We start from the raw sequence: 19,814 nt of genomic DNA on the forward strand, positions 1-19,814 counted from the left end.
AGACGACCTCTCATAAATCGGAGATATTATAATTTAGGGAGTATATAAAAAGTTATAAGAATTAGTGACTCCCCCCTCCTGAGTGCCTCCCCGAACAAAGCCTTTACAAAAAAAGTGCACACACACACAAACACACACACATTTTCACTTTTATATAATAAAGTTGCGATTTCAAAAATTAAAAAAAATATATCCATATGACTTGGGTGCATTAGCTTGAATCGAAATCCAAATAAAAACTTATATATATATATATATAACTTGAGTTTGTTCAGCCATAACTGAAACTTATGAAGAATTCTTGATAAAATTATTTATTAAAAAAATAGATAACTTAAGTGCCATCAGCTATAATTGAAACCAAAACTTGTGAAGAATTCTTGGTAAAATTATTGATGACAAGAAAAGGAAGTACATAACCCAGATGTAAGGGCGACACGGAAAATAACACACACTATCATATTAATATGTAGGTTAAATTTTTTTTTTTAGAGAGATTCAAGATGATAATGTTGCTGTTCCTATTTACACAAGTCAGTTTTTAATGTGAGGAAAACCCAGCTCCCTCCAAAAAGGGCACTCTGGATGGGAACAAAAATAAAAATTACCTTAATCTACAAGGATTTCTCCTTTGATGATCGAGGACAGAATAGACTAAGTGTGGCAAAAGAACTGATACTACAGTTTGTTCTTAGCCATAAAGAATGCAGATACAACAAACTCACTCAAATAAACTGGTATTTGAAAAGGAATTTAGAAATTGTTGAAGCAATTTTTATTTTGGGCCCTTGTCCAGTCGTACCCTACCCACTCAAATTATTGATTTTAGTTTGAGTAATTTTTTAATTTGAAAGCATTTTTTAACATTTTCTATAGAAATGCTGAAAAATCAAAGGGAGATTACTCTAGTGGCAGTTTTTCAACTTGGCAGCAACTTTTTCATTTTTAAAAAAAAATTTTATGTATTGAATTTTGATAATTTTCTCTTTGCTAGATTGTCACGAATTGTTTGGTAAATTTGTATTCTTACACCATATGCTAATTCACTTCCAAAATAAAAATGAAATTCTACTTTATAATTTACATATGATTTTAAGCATATGATTGTGCAGTTCAAGTGTATATGACATAATCTAAAGGTTCAATTTTCACAAACTCCACACATTAAATTAGGCTATATTTTAGCAATAACATGTTTAATGTCGTCTTCCAAGTGGTCTATTGCATCTGATTTATCAGTGTAGACATGGAATTTTACACATTCCTAAAGAAAATAATCTAAAGGGGTTAAATTATACGAACAAGGTGTCTAGCTGTTCATCAACTGTTTGTGTCAGTAAATTGATTATATCATTTGAAAAAAAATGCTGCTCAGATTTCAGTCTCTTCAAGATGGACTTAAAATAACCGATAGTTGCCAAATCTGCAATTAAATGAAATAGCTGTCAATTTAAGGTTTGTTGCCTCTATAAACAAAACATCCTCTATTATCCAATAGTATTTTTAGATTTGTTATCTAATTTGTTAATGTGTAAAGTGCTGTCACTTATGTATCAGTTACTTATCTTTGTGTAAACGAAAATTGTCAAGGGTGGCATCCACTCCGCTTCCCCCTCCTGGATATTGATATCATTATTATTTTTTAAAAAAATTATTTTTTTTACAAAGGGATTACCACATATAAAATCCCGGAGGACACTCGAGGATAAGGATTATTGTAGTCATTGGGACATAGTAATCGTTTGTGGTGGAAATTGTGTACAATTAGATTATTTACTCAGATGGTTTAATATATATGGAAAAAAATGCATACATATAAGAGTAATTAATGGATGTTAATATATCTATTAGTTCATCTGTTTGTCTGTTTCTTCATTTTCTCTGAAACTACTGAGTTGATCTGGCTTAAATTTTGTATAGACCTGTATTATAAGGTGTAGAGAACTAAGTGTTAAAGTATCTGTTTGATGCATAGTTAGGGATTAATATGGATTAGTATTTAATGCAAAAATTGACACTTGTTTAACCATATTCAACCATCAATTTGTCATAAAACACTCCTAAATCAATTCTACAACTTTGTTGTTTTTAATCGGCTAAAAAGTCTTAGTTATTAACTATAGATTGAAACATTGTTATGTCAGTGTAGTAAAGCTTGTGTGTGTGGACAAAAATTATTTTGTTTTATTTAGTTAAAGGTTATAAAAATATAAGATGAAATTTCTTTCAAATAGATGGTACCTACCAAGGTTGTAGAGTCTGAAGGCATAAGGTCCAACTCTCTCTCTTTTTTTTTTTTTTTTTTTTTTTTTTTTTTTTTCAGAGATGTAAAACTCTTAACTCCTAGTATTCTTATGATTTTAACTTTCCAAAACCTGACTTCATAACCTTGATTTCTATCGACTTAAATACTTTGAAATAATTTAAAATCAACCAAAGGCGAGAAGCTTGAGGCTTTTTTTTTTTTTTTTTTTAATTTTGTCTAACATCTGCTGCTTTCTTCATTTCTTTGCTTGCTGTTTTGGGCTGCTCTTAAGCTTCTGCTTTTCACTTTTTTTTTTTTTTTTTTTTTTTTTCAAAAAAAAATACCTTTGAATTGTTTTTTATTTCAGATCCTTTTTAAATTTGAGTCCATCCTAATTTTAGGTTCTTAAAGAAATATCTTTATAAATATACTGTACTGTGCTTTTTTTTTTTTTTACAATCCCTGCTAATTAAAAAAAACAAAACAAAATAAAAACGTACTTTCATAAATAGTTCAATTTTTGGAGTTAATCTGACGGTCATAAGCTTAATCTTTGCATTTTGATATCCTCCCCACTCGTTTTTTTCCTTTCCCCTTCTCCTTCTATTTTGTTCCTTTCTTGTTCTCTTTTTGTCTTTTTTCCTCTTTCCTTTCTGTTTTACTTTCTTCTATCTCTATTCCTCCTCTCCCCCTCTTTCTACCCCCTATCTCTCCCCCTTATCTCAGAGAGAGATAACAACCCCTCCCTCTCTCTACATTCTTTCTCACCCCAAACACCCCTCTTACCCCATGATCTCGTTGTTTTCTTTTCCCTTTCCTGACGTTTTAGATGCACAAAGCTTGAACATAAAAATTCTGAAACTCACAAAACATCAAAATAGTTTTGTGTGTTGCATAACTAAATGTTGTTCTTGTAAAATAACAATAAAAATATTAAATACAAAAAGTAACATCGTTTTTCATGCCTCTCAAAAAACCCTCATAACCTTTAAATCACTATCCTAGAAGCATACGTGGACTTTTAACGTTATATATATATATTCGATTTCTATGTATGAGGACTGCCACAACAACTAAGTTATTCAGAAATCTACATGGATGATTTATTTATAGTGATGAAAGTCTTATGTAGAACCAACCACACTTTTTGGTAAAACTGCTAATATCAGTTGGTGCAATGACTTGCACAGGACAGAGCAGACAGTAAACCTCGGGTTTTACATTAATTTTTCTTCTCTTTAATGAATGTCTTAATGAAAACTTGGGGTGCATCTCTCCTATTAGATTAAACACACCCTCAGATTCCAACAAAATATATTAGTGGCCTGGCAAGGCCACAGGAGAGACAACCAAGCAAAGAAAAACTCTAAGCAAGATTCATCCCAAAGCAGCAAAACTAAAGCTAGCCTGCCAGGACACTATATATACAAATGTAGGCAAATTTGGGCATACTTTATCGCTTTGAAAATATAGGTTCCTTTTTACCAATTATCATAAAATTTTAACCATAGAATAGTATTATAATCATCAAAACGCCTGTTTATTTTCATGTAGTTTCATTCTGTAGAATATTAGCATTTCAATATTCAATTTGGCTACGAGTGTCTGTGTGTGTATGTATATATATATATATATATATATATATATATTTCCCCAAAACCTCTGGCCTTGATCGAGGAGAGACTAAAACTTGCTGCTATGGTTTCAAATGATCTGAAATAACATCAAGGAGAGACTTGATTCCAAATATTTCTCATATGTTATCTCTCCTCTTTTGGAAATAGAGTACAATTATGAATATCTCCAGTATCAAATAATTCTTATACATTGAAATTTACTTTATATATAAAAACCAAAGAGGGGAGATATATAAAGAAATCTCCCCCAGCTGTTATTTCAGATCATTTGAAACCATAGCAAGTTTTAGTCTCCCCTCCATCAAGATCAGAGTTTTTGAGGAAATATCAGATATTTTCTAATTCATATAAAAAACTAGAGAAACATTGAAACCTTTTATGGCTGTAAAAGTGTCAAAAATAGCCTCTGGATGATGGATGATCCCCTTAATGTGCAACCTGAAGGGAAAAATGTCACATAGCCCACTACACAATTCAGGTAATTACTTTTTCAATGAGCCTTCATTTGTTAAATTTTGATCAATAGTCGCTGAGATTTCAAACTTATAAAATTGTCAAAAAAGGTGGTGTGTGTGTATATATATTATATCCATACTCGTAGTCAAATTGAATATTGAAATATCTTTGGTTCTATAGGATGAAACTACAATAAAATTTGCAAGCTTTTTGAAGATAATCCTATTCTATGGTTAAAATTTTATGACAATTGATAAAAATGAACCTATATTTTCAAACCAATAAAATATGCCCAAATTTTCCGAGATTTGTATATATGGTGTCCTGGCAAGCCAGCTTCAGTTTTGCTGCTTTGGAATGAATCTTTTCTTTCTTTTTTTTTTTTTTTTTTTTTTTTTTTTTTTTTTTTTTTTTGCTTGATTGTCTCCCCTGTGGCCTTGCCAGGCCACTAATATAGATATCTCACCATATTTTGGCAATTTTATAAGTTTGAAATTTCAGTGACTATTGATCAGAATTTAAACAAATGAAGGCTCGTTGGAAAAGTAATTACCTTAATTGTGTAGTGGGCTATATGACATTTACCCTTAAGGTGATCATCTCTCACCCAGAGCCTATTTTTGGCACACTTTTTTACAGTCATAAAATGTTTTGGTAAAGGTGCAGTATCTTTCGACCCTCCCAAAATCTTTTAAAATTAGCACTATTATAAGTTTTCGAGGTTTTGATGGTGGTGGTGGGAGGGGGTCTGTTATTTTTTTAGGGCTGGTGTTTATTGTAGCCTGGTCTACCAGACTACAAACACCATCTCCTAAAAAAAACAGACTGCCCCCCCCCTTAAATTTTCTGCAAATAAGTATTTTCTGGGTATTAAGCAAAAATATGCACGCTTGTGCATACAACAATGGCTACCACTTATAACATCAAGAATTACATTGCTTAATACCTGGAAAATACTTATTTGCGGAAAATTTAAATATGATATTCGTTTTCAGCACACCTGAAAACCTATGGAAAAACAAGATTTTTAAGGTAGGTCTTGTGTTGATCTACCAGTCCACAATTACCTAATATACACCACCCCTAGAAAAAATAAGATGACCCCCTCCCCTCCAAAAAAGTGGCTATAAAGTGGGCGTTCATTTTATGTTAAATTAATATAGAAAAATGATCCCCTACCTTTTGAAACTATAATTTCTTTATATCTTGGAAACTACTTGTTTCCTGGAATTTTAAACAGTTTCATTTTCAGCACCTTTGAAAATCTATAATAGTGATAATTTTAAATGATTTTTTGAAAATAGAAAGATACTGCACCTTTACCAATACTTCAACAATAGTCATTTGTTTTCCTAGTTTTGTATATAAATTACAAATTATCTGATATTTCCCCCAAAACTCTGACCTTGATAGAGGGGAGACTAAAACTTGCTGCTATGGTTTCAAATGATCTGAAATAACAGCAAGGAGAGACTCTATTCCAAACATTTCTCATATGTTATATCTCCCTTCTTTGGTTTTCATACATAAAGTAAATTTCACAGTGCATAAGGATTATTTGATATTGGAGATATTCATAATCGTACCTTATTTCCAAAAGAAGGGAGATATAACATGAAAATTATTTGGAATCAAGTCTCCCCTTGCTGTTATTTCAGATCATTTGAAACCATAGCAGCAAGTTTTAGTCTCCCCTCCATCAAGGCTAGAGGTTTTGGGGAAATATATATATATATAATTAAATGAATTAAAGATATTCATAGGGCGATAAACGTACTTCAGAAACAGGTGCGTCATTAAATTCCTTTTATATATAAAAAAAAAATTGAAATGAACAACATTCACCTGTATCTGTTGAACGTTTATAAAGCCGATGCATTTGATGTCAGAATAGTGAGATGGGCTCGTTGATTTCAGAGTGGTGATAGATATGGATGACAAAGTGTACTCCGGACACCCATACACGACCACCACTTCCTTGCTGGCAAAATGGCGTTGAGAATGGTGGTAATTATATAGAAAAATTAATTCTGAAGCACAAAAGATTGCTTGTTTTAATGGTACCACTTCCATCTTTGTAGTTCTTATTTTTTTTTTAACTAAAAAATAAGATTTTATAAATAAAAAAAAAAATAGGAATTTTATAGCAACCCCACTCTCCCCAATGGTTTACTTCTACTTGTGCAGCTGCCATTGCGCAAGGGCAGCATGCGTACTGCAGATTTAACCGACATAAGTCCAGTTCAAACAGACAGAAGTATATAGAAGCAAGAAGTAACTGTAAGAAAGAAATAGCGACAGCAAAGAAAGAATTTACTGAATCTACCAAAAAAAAAAAAAAAAAAAACGCACAGAAGCACAGAAATTAGGAACCTGTGACTTCTGGAAAATCTACAACAGTGTAGTAAATAATGGGCAATCAACAATTCCCCCACTATCCAACAACCATGAGGTTGTTTGCTCAGCAACCGAGAAAGCTAACATGCTTGCCAGTCGGTTTGCCTCCAACTCCACACTGGACCATGGCTTTTCTTTGTGAACAGACACCACACTAGATGTGAAAATCACCCCTTCTCAGATGCATGCTCTCATAAAAAATCTTGACACTTCAAAAGCATGTGGACCTGATCTCATTCCGACTGTGTTATTAAAGAAGTGCTCTGCCGAAGTAGCTCCAGTTCTCGCCAAACTTTACAACAAATGCCGTGATTAATCTTGCTTTCCTGCCTGCTGGAAAACTGCTTCTGTGGTACCAGTTTTCAAGAATTCTGGCGAAAGAATTGATCTAGTAAATTATCGCCCCATTAGCCTCCTCCCATTTTTCGCCAAAATATTTGAGTCCATGATTAACCAAGCTCTAGTCCATCATGTTACAAATGCTAAACTTTTCCACAACAGATATCCTAACTGTAATCTCTGAACGTATATACCATTCACTGGACAAAGCGGGGGAGGATAGAGCAGTAGCTCTAGATATATCTAAGGCTTTTGACAGGGTATGGCATGAAGGTCTTCTCAGGAACATCAGATCATACGGTATTACTAGAAGAATACTTAACATAATTAAATCCTTCTTAGATAAGAGAAAAATCCAGGTTGTCCTCGACGGATGTACATCTAAATAATATGATATAAATGCGGGAGTGCCTCAAGGGTCTATCCTTGGACCTTTATTATTCCTAATATTCATAAATGATCTTCCTGACAAAATTGTCTGTGAGATGGGTATCTATGCTGACGACACCACGCTCTATAACAGACACGACAGGAAAAGAAATGAACACATATCTAAAGAAATGGCAGAAACACTAGAGGATGACCTCCAATCTTTAGTGGAATGGGGACAAAAATGGATGGTCACATTCAATGCTGTCAAGACTAAACTTGTTTACTTCAATAATTACATGAAACCATCTCTACCACCAATAGCAATGGCCAAAGACTCTTTATCTGAAAGTACATCTTTTAAACTCCTCGGCCTAACGTTCACAGGAAACATGAGTTGGAACAATTAGATTGAGAGCATTGCCAGGACCGCTGCAAAGAAGGTAGAAAGCTACTAACACTCGGAAGTGTCCTGTACCCCTATAAGGCCACCATTCGACCATATATGGAGTATTGTTGTCATATTTGGGCTGGTGCATCTGCTATTAGTCTCTCACTCCTAGACAAGGTTCAAAAGAGTCGCCAACCTGACAGGTTCTGAACTGTCATCTAAGCTTCAGCCTCTGTCCCATTGATGAAATGTAGCATCTCTCTGCCTGTTCTACAAGTACTTTAACGGTGAATGCTCCGACGAACTGCAAGCATTTGTACCCCCCTCAACGTAAATAGCCCCCAACAAACCCGACAAGCAGCTAAATCCCACCCCTTCACAGTAGAGATACATAGATGTAAGAGAGCCTTCTACTCAAGTAGTTTCTTCCCCAGAACCGCTAGACTTTGGAATTCCCTCCCGGGTTCCTGCTTCCCCAACTTTACTGACATGCAGAAGTTCAAGTGTAACGTGAACCGACATCTTACTGCCCAACTCCCCACATAGTACCCCTAAAACTTAGGTCCCTGATAGTAGCCCCCTACATCAAAGTGGCAATATGCCTTGTTTGGGGTGTAAATATAATTTAACAAAAAAAAAAAAGGATGCATTACTTTTGTAACGATCCTCGTGTATGTGTGTGTGTGTGTGTGTGTATATATATATATATATATATATATATATAACTGCGTCAGTCGCTTTATTGCAGATTTCACTAAATACACGTCACAACAAAATGAAAATTCTATCATCAAACAACTGGATTAAGGTTAGTTATTTCCCAAAATAAACTCCTCTTTTTAATATTGACCAGAGATATTCAATGGGGATAATGTCTGGAGAACATGGTGGTCAGATCTAAGAGTTTCTCCGAAGAAGCCCATAGACTCAAGGAAGGCTGCAGTCACCCTAACATTTGTAAATGGGATATGCTGGAAATCCATTTTCATGTAATTCTGTGCTCAAACCTTTTGTTTTTCCCTATGTTGTTTGCTCAATGAAGGTCTTGGAATAGTTTTGATGATCCTTGCTATCTCATTCAACACATTACATCAGCCCTGCCTGGATCTTGGAGCGATTCCAGCTCTTGCAAAAATGGAAGCACTGGTTCTGTTTTGGTTTCGGTTGACTTTCCTACGAATTTTCAAAATATCACGATGTGAAAGGTTTCTCCTGGAGCTCTTATTCTTTCTGGATTTGGTGTTGTTGTTCATGAATGAAGCCAAAGTTTTTGGATCCCTTTCCAGCTCCATAGCTAAATCTTTTATGAACAATCCTTCTGTGAGTTCCTTTTCAATAACCGTTAATAGCCCCCTTTATTGGCATTTATAAAAAACTGGACAGCATAAATTACTTGATAATAAATAAAATGTCATAACTTCCTGAATATCGCATGGATTTGAACAAAATTTTGGGAAATAACTAACCTTGAAACAGTCACTAGATGATACAATTTTCATTTTTGTGTAACATATATTTTTAGTGAAATATTGATATTTTACTAATCTGCATTAAAGCGATTGACACAGTTTATATATATATATATATATAGAGAGAGAGATATTAAAATTCACTGAGATTCTAAGACTTTGACTATTGGATTATTTAATCACTCCAATATTTATCTATTTAAAATGTTTTATTTTTCATGTTGGGGTTTATCGTAATGTTTGCATTATTTTTATTTGGACGATTGTTCTTATTACGATTTGTGTCTTCTGACTTCCTTCCTATGTATTGTCTATCCACAGCAATGTTTTTTCCTCCTGGTATTCAATGTTGTTTATTATTAGTGTATTGTACAGACTGTTGTTTCTTTTTTAAATCTGATAAACTGATTATTTTGACAGTTTTTAAATCCAAGGACTGTCATACATCACCTGACATAAGACAAAAACAACTACTTGGCATATAACACAAATGTTTTAAAATGCAAATAATGCATTGCCATTTCAAAGTAGTCAAACTTTCAATGAATATCAATATGTGAATGAATAAACATGCAAAGGAAAAATACATTTCATGTTTTAGAATTTGTTACTGAAGACTTACTATAACATTTGATACATCACTTGTGTAAGCATGGTATAATCAGTGATACACCGGTTCCCAATAGATCACTGAAGTTGAGCAATGTTGGGCCGGGTCAGTACTAAAATGGGTGACTGTTTCGGAATTCTTGGTGCTGTATGGGCTCTCTGCTTATCTCAGTATTGTCTCCAGTCGTCTTGGACTTGTCCTTGCCACTGGACAGAAGTAGCGCTGATCCAGGAAAGGTGTGATTGGGGATTGCACAACCCTTTACTCACAATTACATGTGCAGCTACCCATGCAGAGAGTATCCATTGTCTTTCAAGGTATCAATTGTAGTGAAATCTTTGCAATGCATCACATTCTTAGCTTTTACTTGGGTTGTATTAGTTGATGTTTGTAGTCTGTTGACAAAATTTTTATTTCACCGTTCCATTGCAAGAAGTGTAAGACAATGGAGACTGATAACTGATGGCAAGGCTATTGAGGTTGTTCAGAAGTTTTTTAGACTTGGAGAACCAGGTGCAAATGTAAAAACTAGAAATGGATGGAGTAGGTTCAGGTACTTTCTACCATTGCTAACCAGCAGTGTTACCACTGTTGACCAAAGGGGAAAGTCTTTGGTATGTGTACACAGTGATGTATGGAAGTGAAACCTGGTCAGTGAGGGTTGAGGACATGCGTTGCATGGAGAGAAATGACATGAGAATGATATGATTGCTGTGTAATGTGAATCTTAGATTTAGGTCAGATGACTTCAGAGGAAGATTAAATCTGGTTTGGATAGTATAGGGATATATGTGCAGAGCAGGAGACTGATAATAATGGCCACGTTGAAAGACTGGATGAGTTCTTGGTTAAGTATATCTAGAACAATTGTGGTAGCAGGCCAAGGAAAACATGGAAGGAAGCTATAAGGATGGACTTGAGAGAAATAGGGATTAACAGTTGTTTAACACATACCAACATGTAAAATGGATGCTAACCAAATTTGCTGATGACTACTATTTATGACTAAGCTAACGTTACTAAATTGAAGTAAGTATTTGATTAATTTATTTTATATTGTCCAAATAGACCTGTAGCACAATGGTTAAAGGTGTTGATTTGCAATCAGTTCTAGGCACCATTATCAGGAGGTTGAAAGTTTGATCTACACTGCAGGTGATATTAACTAATATAAGTTAATGCTGCTATCTGAGAACAATCTTCTCCTAAAGTTTAAATAAAGAATTCAGTTTGAAATTCCATGTAGGTTCTTGAGTTAGACAAGAAGGTTCAAAAAGATCTTCCTGAAAAGCTCTGATCACATGAGCTGAAACATTGTGAAAATAACAACAAAGCTAGGAATAATAGTCAAAATAATCTAAGTTTATTATATAGTTTAGAGTTGCTATGTTATTGTAAAATCAAACATTGGTTCAAAATTCACTAAAAAAAAATTACTTTGGAAATCTTTCTATTTATTATTTAGTTACAATTAAAAACAGTGGTCTAAAACCAAGAAATTTTTTTGTGTTGAAAACGAGTACAGTGTACAAAACGTTCATGTTTATAATTTGGTGTATGTTAGTCATTTTAAAACCTGAAGTGAATCATTTTAAAATTAAAAATGAATATCACAAAAAGAAAGTTCATACAAAGATACCTAACGTACATTGTTCAGTTTTTATTTTTTTTAAGTGAATTTTGAATAATTAAACCTTTTTTATAACAATGAAATCTTATACTTCATTTGAATAAGGTAAACGTTATTCAAAGTGAAAAAGAAAAAAATATTTTGCTGACTCAAAGCCAATCGGTGCCAATAAAAGCCTTGATGCAAGATGCACACCATGTTTGGGTCTTCAATATAGAACACCATTGTTATAACCAGTCTGGAAATGATATTTGTGAAATTCAGAAATTTGTATGAAAGGAAAACTATATAAAAAAAGCTAATTTTTAAAAAATCTTCACTTGTTACAAATATTTCATTTTGGATAAATATTGATAATTCCTTAAAGATTTATTTGCAATTTAAATGAAAGATGACATTTTATTCTTTTCAACTTTAGAAATGTTTTAATTTTTTAAGTAGCAGGTTCATTTGAATAAAAGATCTCAAAAGATTTTAAAATTAATATTCATCAGAAATAATTCTAAAATTTAAATGAAGTTCAAGATAAGTGAAATTATGTTTGATAAAAAAAATCTTTGCAATGTAAAATATTTAGTGAAATTTTTTTTTTTTTTTTTTAGCACAATCAAGAAAGTTAAATGAGCTCAAAGATTTAAAAATGGGAAGTTGACAGAATGATTTCATGTTTTGAAATGTGGAGTCTGTATAGCAATCACTACTAACATTTGAATTTGAAATGGGCAATCATACAATATAGTTAACAGCTGAAAAATTACACTTTGCCATTTTGTATGTACAATGAATACTTTTTACCAAAAGCATGAAGATGCTATTTTCTAAGATTTATTATCTCTAAATATGTTATTATTAGTTGACTTGACAAAGTATGAGTCAATTAAGAATGGCAGTTGATTTTGTTTGGAGATGGTTACTAATTTCAGGCTTAAAATGTAGTCTAAACTAAATGTCTGGGGGGAGGGTTGGGTTATCAGACTTGGGGTAAATAATTTTTTTAAAGAATGAAACTCCATTAGTAACAGATATTCAGAATCTAATATGGTCAACCTACCTGAAAGACAGATATTGGCAAAATCTTGTTATTGAAATTAAAAAAGAAGAAAAAAAAAAAAACCTAAAAAACTTTGAGAACCATACAGGTTGATAGAAAATAAAATTTTAATGTTTAGTGAAAATGATTTATTGTATATTTTGTCTTTGATTTTTCTGCTGTTAAGTGAATATTTGTTGAAATAAGATCAGAGATCCTTTATCAAAATGAATCTGCTTTTATTAGCTTCATCAGAGTTTTGTAAACGTTGTATAGTTCCGCATTTTTAAATTATTTCAAAATGTAAAGTTCTTGTAGATTATTTAACGTTTTGTCAGAAAAATTTCCAATCTTTTATTTTTATTAAAAAAATTTTTTTTTTTTTTTCAGTCGGTGGAGGAAGTTTTTGCGCAGTTGATAAAGGCCATCCAACGGAGAGAAACAGTGAAAGACAAGAATTGCTTAGTGTCGTAAAGAGAACCAGTTGACTTTTTTTTTTCATGCTAGATTGCGCTGTTTGTGAGGGCACTCCAATGGGATTTTGTGAGCATCCACTTGGTTGTGTAAAATGGATGGCCATGTAGTTGGCCATTTTGTTTGTCGTCGCCACCCAACAAATTATTTTTCTGCCGCTGCCCATCATAAGACAGAGGGCAGGGTTGTCACTGTCGAATATTGGTGAACGGTCTCTTTCTCTCTCTCTCTCTCTCTTTTATTTTTTATTTTTTTTTTCAACTGGACTGAAATTGCTTATTTGATGTCCTACAGTCCAGAAACGACAGAAAAAGAAAATACAAATATACAAAAAAAATAATTATAAAAAAATGTAAAAAAAAAAATTAAAAAAAGAAAAAAAAAAACTACATAAAAATATGTAAAAAAAAAAAAAAAAAAAAAAAAATGCCATTTTTATGATTAAAAAAAATTAAAAAGACAAATATCTGAAGAGAATTGCAGAAACAAAATGGAGATGTCAAAATGAAATTTGCAGGGATCTTCCTTTCTCATGATTGAAACTTCTCATATACTCGCGCCTCCTCCTCCTCTCCTATCTTTCTAACCCACCCCCTCTTTTGGTATCCTGCTCTTTTTTTTTTTTTCTGCTTTTTGCATTCCCCACCCCAACTCATAAAAAGAAATCGTTTTTCTTTTTAACTTTGTTTCGTTTTTGCATTGCTTTTCTAATCACTGACAATTCGGATGGGAACATTTGGCCAACATTTCTAGAAATGAGTAATTTAAAAAGAAAAAAAATAGATTCTAAGATAGAAAACAAATTGGCACGAAAAATATAAGCTAAATCTTGAAAGAAAAGACGACAAATAATGTAGACAGATGCACTTGAAGGCTCCCCCGCCCTTTTTTTCATATTAACATTATCACCACAATTATAATCATTATTATTGCATTGTGTATATGACTGAATGAAGTGATGCACTGTTAGTTTTTCTTGCAATCCAAATCTGTGAAAATTTAAAAAAAGAAAAAAGAGTATCCATAAAGAAATTTACAATCCTATACTCTAGCTTTTTTTTTTTTTTTTTAAATTTTTTTTTTTTAAATATACAGGCGTTTACCTATATGGGAGATATACCAAACATATACACACATATATAATATATGCATCAAGAGAATATTTCTTAGTCCATGCATGTTTTGTGTAAAATATATTTTACACTTGTTTATATAGGTGCACACATACTTGTGACTGTGAGATACTTTTAGCGCATGTATGTATGCATGCATATGCAATACACACACACACACACACACACACACACACACACACACACACACACACACACGTATTATATTTAGCCCATAAATGCATGTGAATGTACATCTATACAAATCTCTTAAAATTAAAAGAATTAAAGGCAATTATGTTGAAATACTTACATGCTATAATAAGAAAAACATAATGCAATTTGTTGATTTCTACTCCTACCAGAACTGGTTTACTTATATTTATATATAACTAGCAGATGTACCCGGCGTTACCCAGTATTAAACGTAATGTTAAATTCCTTTAAAAAAAAAAATGAAAAGAAACTGAGATGTGCATGCAAGTATGTTTTTTTTTTTTTTTTTTCTAAACAGTACACTTCTAAGTAAAAAAAAAACAAAAACAAAAAACCCAAAAAAAAAACTCTAGCGGAAATTGAATGATAACCATTAGGCCAGCTTGACACTATCTTTAAAAAGTGTTTTCAAACCTACTTATTCTTAACATAAGTAATCTTGTGAACGATTCACGCATGCGCATTCGTGAAACAGTTGATACAGGTAACAATCCGATGACTCGGAATATCAATTCTTCAATTTTGACCCCTTAGCAGCCCTTTTTCTGGATGAAAGCCGATTAAAGTTTTCCACATGTCTGAATATCCTATGTACGAAATTTCAAGTCTGTAGATCAAAAATTTGTTAAGTATATAGGTTGAAGTGTCCTCACACATTCTTACTTTTCTAGATATGTAGATTTTACTATTAAGGAATGTTTGCATTGACAAAACCCTTGTGGAATAGAATGTCCTAAAGAAAAAGTATGATCATATTTGAAATTGGAGACAATAGAAAGAAGTGAATGCTCTTTTTGTGTCCACAATTTTTCCTAATGGTTTACGATTGGCACAAAAACTTATTAATTGTGGGAATTTATGGTACAATTAGTACAGTTATCAATTTATTCACTGAAATTGATTCTTGAATTATATTTTCGAATTCAGCTTATTATAAACATTTTAATGCCTAAATAATTTCTAAAATATTTACAGAATTTGATTTAAAAAATTTTATATTAATGTAACAAGTAGTTTTTGTTAAGACAACGAATGGTAAGCAGGATTAAAATGTAAGATGTACTATTAATTAAAAAATGTTTATAATATAATTGATTACTATTTATATAACATTCTATGCAACAAATCTGAAATTATAGAATTAAAGCCAAATACTGAAAAAAAAAATTTTGAGGGCAAAAAATGTAAACATGTATTTGACGACTACTTAAAATCAATTTATTCAAATTTTTGTAAAATTAAAATATCCATTTTAAAAAGTTTTTTTATTTTTTTAAGTTTTGATATTAAATTTTACAAAATGAATACTAGAAAAGTAAAATTTAATTCTAATTAAATTTGTACACATCAAAAAAAGGAACCAAAAGCAGGAGTCCTCATCAGTACTTTTCAGAGAGTCATTCAATTCAAAGCTTTAATTGAATCTGTAGTACAGTTTTAAATTTAAAATATTAAAGTAAAATTTATAAGTCTCTGCTTTAAAATTGTCGCTTTGAATGTCTCCAGCATTAAACAGTTTTGAAATCGTTATAAAAATAAGTTCTGTTTTATAAAGGAACCTCTTATAAATTATACAAGTAAATATGTAAATTTAATTAGACTTTCTGTAGCAACAGAAAGGACTAAGAATGAAACAAAGGAAGCATTCTTTACGATCACTATTCTTCATAACATTTTATATGGAAATCTCAATCAAATTGTTTGGGACCCAACAATGTATTTACACACAAAAAAAAAACAAACCCAACAACAGCAAATAATATGTAGAAATAAACAGTTCCTAGGGCAACAATTTAAAAAATGAAAAAATTAAACAATTTACAATAATGTTTTTTTTTTTTATTTAAAAATTTTTTTTTTTTTTTTTTTTAACAATTTACAATGATGAATTTAATTAGTGCTTGTTAGGCTGTGATCTTTAGCGCACATCTTGGAATTTTCCCTTTTGATAATGGCAAGGGCAAAGAACCTGACCTAAATTGCTGGGCAATGGCATGTAATCCAGGTTTAAAATGTCTCCAAGGTAATTTTAGATAGAGAAAGAGTTACCTATCCCAATATGAGAACATCCATCTACAAATATTTCTATCTAGCAGGAACAAAAAACAAAAAAAAAAAAACAAAAAAAAATTCGAATTTAAATTTCACTGTGCAAAGAAAAAAAAAAAAAAAATTAACTGGTCCCATTGTCTCAAAAACAGAATGAAAACAACTTTCTATGTTTTGATTAAAGTGTTCCACTCTATACTTAATTGACATGTAATTCATTATTTATCTTATTACATATTCCGAAAGCTTCAGTATTGCCTGTGTTTATGTTGAACATATCTGATATTGGGGTAATGCCGAGTAATTCCTGCTAGTGTGTGTGTGTTGTATGTAGTTTACAAATAGCATTTAAGCTAAATTTCAGAAAGAGAAGGTTATACCAAGCTGATTCATGAACGTTTCAAAACCCATTTTAATTCAAGGACCTGATATGTTTTTGATTTCTTGTATTGCTAAATACTAACTTGAATTAAAAATGAGCTGTGAAATATTTGTAAATTGGATGGTATAAACTTTGGTGCAACTTTACTTTTATGTTGTCAACCCAATTGCGTAATTTCGAACAACGGCATTTCATGGAAAACGTTATTATGTACTTACATGTCATGTTAAAATAAGCATAAATCAAAAAAAAATTATGAAAAATGGTTTAGTAGAAGATGTGCTAGAGCAAATTTTCTGAAAGTGTGCAGTATTATTGAAAAGATGCAAGATGGCCAACCTGAAAGATAGCGTCATTGGTAGAATGCAGTTATCTTCCCCTGATTTTAAACTTCTAAAGGGTTAATTTACAGTGAAATAGCAACTTTGAAAATTTCTGTTTTTACTTATAATTATTTTTCTACTGGATCAGTTTTCATAATTTTTGGAACTTTAACTAATTTCAGCATGACACGTATGTACATAATGTTTTTCTCTGAAATACATTTTTTTGAAGATACACTAAAGTAGAACTTTTCTTTCTAAAATTTAGCTTAAATTCTATTTTAAAACTATATGTGTATTAAGCTCTATTTTATCAGAAAGAATATCAAGTTTTTATTTTGCTTTGCAAGTTGAAAACTAAATTCGTTTGGATAGCTTAAAATGAGAATTATCGAAGTGAATTTTAAATAAAATACTTATATATAATGCACTTATATATTTATTTAATTAAGATAGCCATTCTATGTTTATTTGATTGCTTGATCAATTTATTCCTAAATGCTGGCAAGCTTACATGAATCAAACTAAAATAAAGATTTTCCAAAACATTGTCAGAATTTTTTTTCCTTTTATTTCTTGAGTTTACAATCTTTAGTCGTTTCCAGGAAGAATTGTAAAGCATGATGCCACACTTTTATGTTCAATATCAAAAACTATTTTTAGATGTGCTTTCCCTATCTGATTATGCGACTGCATAGACTTACAATTTCTTCAGAAGATGAAGAATTAATCGAAAACTTGAGAGATAAAGGAAAAAAGAAGTTAAAACATATTTGGAAATTTTTATTTGTTAGTGTGATTTGAGTTAGAATTTTATAAAGCATATCAAATATTAAATCTTTGTAGTATTCAGTGAATTGTGTTTGCATAAATGAATGCTACTGAATTACACGTATACACACGTGTGTGATTAATTTATTTGGTTTGCAATGCATTTGAATCGATTCAATAATTTGTAGAGAAAAGCATTTTACCTAAATGCTAGTTAGGAATAATTTTCCTTTCACCAGTGTGAAGATATATGTAAAATGTTGCTTCTGTTGAGTGCAAAGATATCCAATAGCATACTCGATTATTTTATAAGTGCATAATATACAATCATAAATGTTACAGACCTTGAAATCACATAGTATGAATGTTTTTGAAAACAACTGGAGCCTGATGAAAATACCTTGGGCTCTTTTGCCATTTCTGTGGCTGAGGAGTGATGAAACAGATCTAAATTGAAGATTATTTCACTTTAGTTGTTTGTGAAACCATTCATATCATGTGCTCTAAGCATTTATAAAATTCATTAATGTGAAATATATATATGTGTGTGTGTGTGTGTGTGTGTGTGTGTAGTTAATTCACAAGCTTTAATAAAGTGTATGTAATTTGGATTATCAATATAATTATCCCATGTAGTGATTAAATGATCATAGATGGAAGAATACAAGTTAACATTTTTTGTTTATTTTAGTGTCAGTTTAACCATTCTGAAGAAAATGAAAGCAAAAAAGAAAAATATTTAGCAGATTGAATTCGTTAAAACTAATTTCATATCTTTTCTATATTCTCACAAAAATACTTATTGCCACAAACCCACACGATACTTTTGGGATTTAAATTCTAGGATTTGTATGAAATAACTATTTGAGTTAACTAGTGTAATACACAGAATTGGCTATCCCTTGTAGTGTGTAAATAGTTATTTGCCGTGTGTGTGCTTGCAAGTGTCTTTTTTTTTTTTTTTAATTTTTTTTTATTTGTGTGTGTGGTGTGTGTTGGGAACTTTTAAGCTTCATTATTTCTAGTTTTGATGACGTTTTGCGGCCAACGCACACACTAATCCATTTGTTTATAATTATGATTACAATTACATGTTTTGAAAGCAGACACATTTCATATTTTCAAGTCTCATCTTTGTCTTGTCTGTTTTGTGGTGTCTTTTTTTTTTTTTTTTTTTTTTTTTTTTTGTATATTTAAAAAAAAAAAAAATTTGACAGCTATGTACACAATCCACTGTTTTGAGAAAAGAAAAACGCTAACAGACTGTTCCTTGCTATCATCAGATTAATGTAATGGATTGTTTTCTTTTCATAAAATAAAAAAAAATTGGCAATTATTAGATAAGGAAGAAAAAAGTAATAGACTTGTAAACCAAACCTTTATATATATATATATATATATATATATATATATAAACTTTTTTTATTTAATTTTTTTTTTTTCTTGAGTTGGTAATTTTTTTTTATTTCTAATTTCTTTTATTTACTGTGGGGATGGAGGATATTTATGAATGTTTGGTTGATTGATTATAAAAACCAAATATACGTTTAATTAAGGGCCATTTTTTTTTTTTTTTTTTTTTAATATTTTTTTTTTTTTTTTTATTATTGAAAAATAAAACATTTGTGAATTGATCACATTAAATGGAACCAAAACTGACATTTTCTTCAAATTTCTTTTTATATTAAAAAAAAAAAAAATTATGTATTTTTCAAAAATTTACAGGTTTCTTTCAAGTTGGATAATTAAACAGGTACGTATGTATGAATTAATATGGATGAAGGACAAAAACAAAAAATGGGAATTCTCTTAGTTTTTACTATAGTGTAACCCGGATATAAGAGACCCAAGTAGAAGAAAACCTGGATTTTCTCTGGTCCCAAATTAGAGCCTGTGTTAATGTACAGTGTAACC

At 31.2% G+C, this 19,814-nt stretch overlaps 1 protein-coding gene across 3 annotated transcripts in view; it reads left to right on the forward strand.

Moving 5' to 3' along the window:
* Window positions 1-19,092, forward strand: part of LOC145284782 (GTP-binding protein Rheb homolog) — a 194,282-nt gene extending 175,190 nt beyond the window's left edge. For all 3 annotated transcript variants that reach the window (XM_080133749.1, XM_080133750.1, XM_080133751.1), the window contains one exon: window positions 12,964-19,092. In XM_080133749.1, the coding sequence (XP_079989875.1) occupies window positions 12,964-13,047 (84 nt within the window). In that variant the 3' untranslated portion in view covers window positions 13,048-19,092. The remainder of the gene's footprint in view (window positions 1-12,963) is intronic.
* Window positions 19,093-19,814: the final 722 nt, after the last annotated feature.

Source organism: Euprymna scolopes, chromosome 9 (genome assembly GCF_053919585.1).
Source record: "Euprymna scolopes isolate OS-2025 chromosome 9, ASM5391958v1, whole genome shotgun sequence".
Taxonomy (NCBI): Eukaryota; Metazoa; Mollusca; class Cephalopoda; order Sepiida; family Sepiolidae; genus Euprymna; species Euprymna scolopes.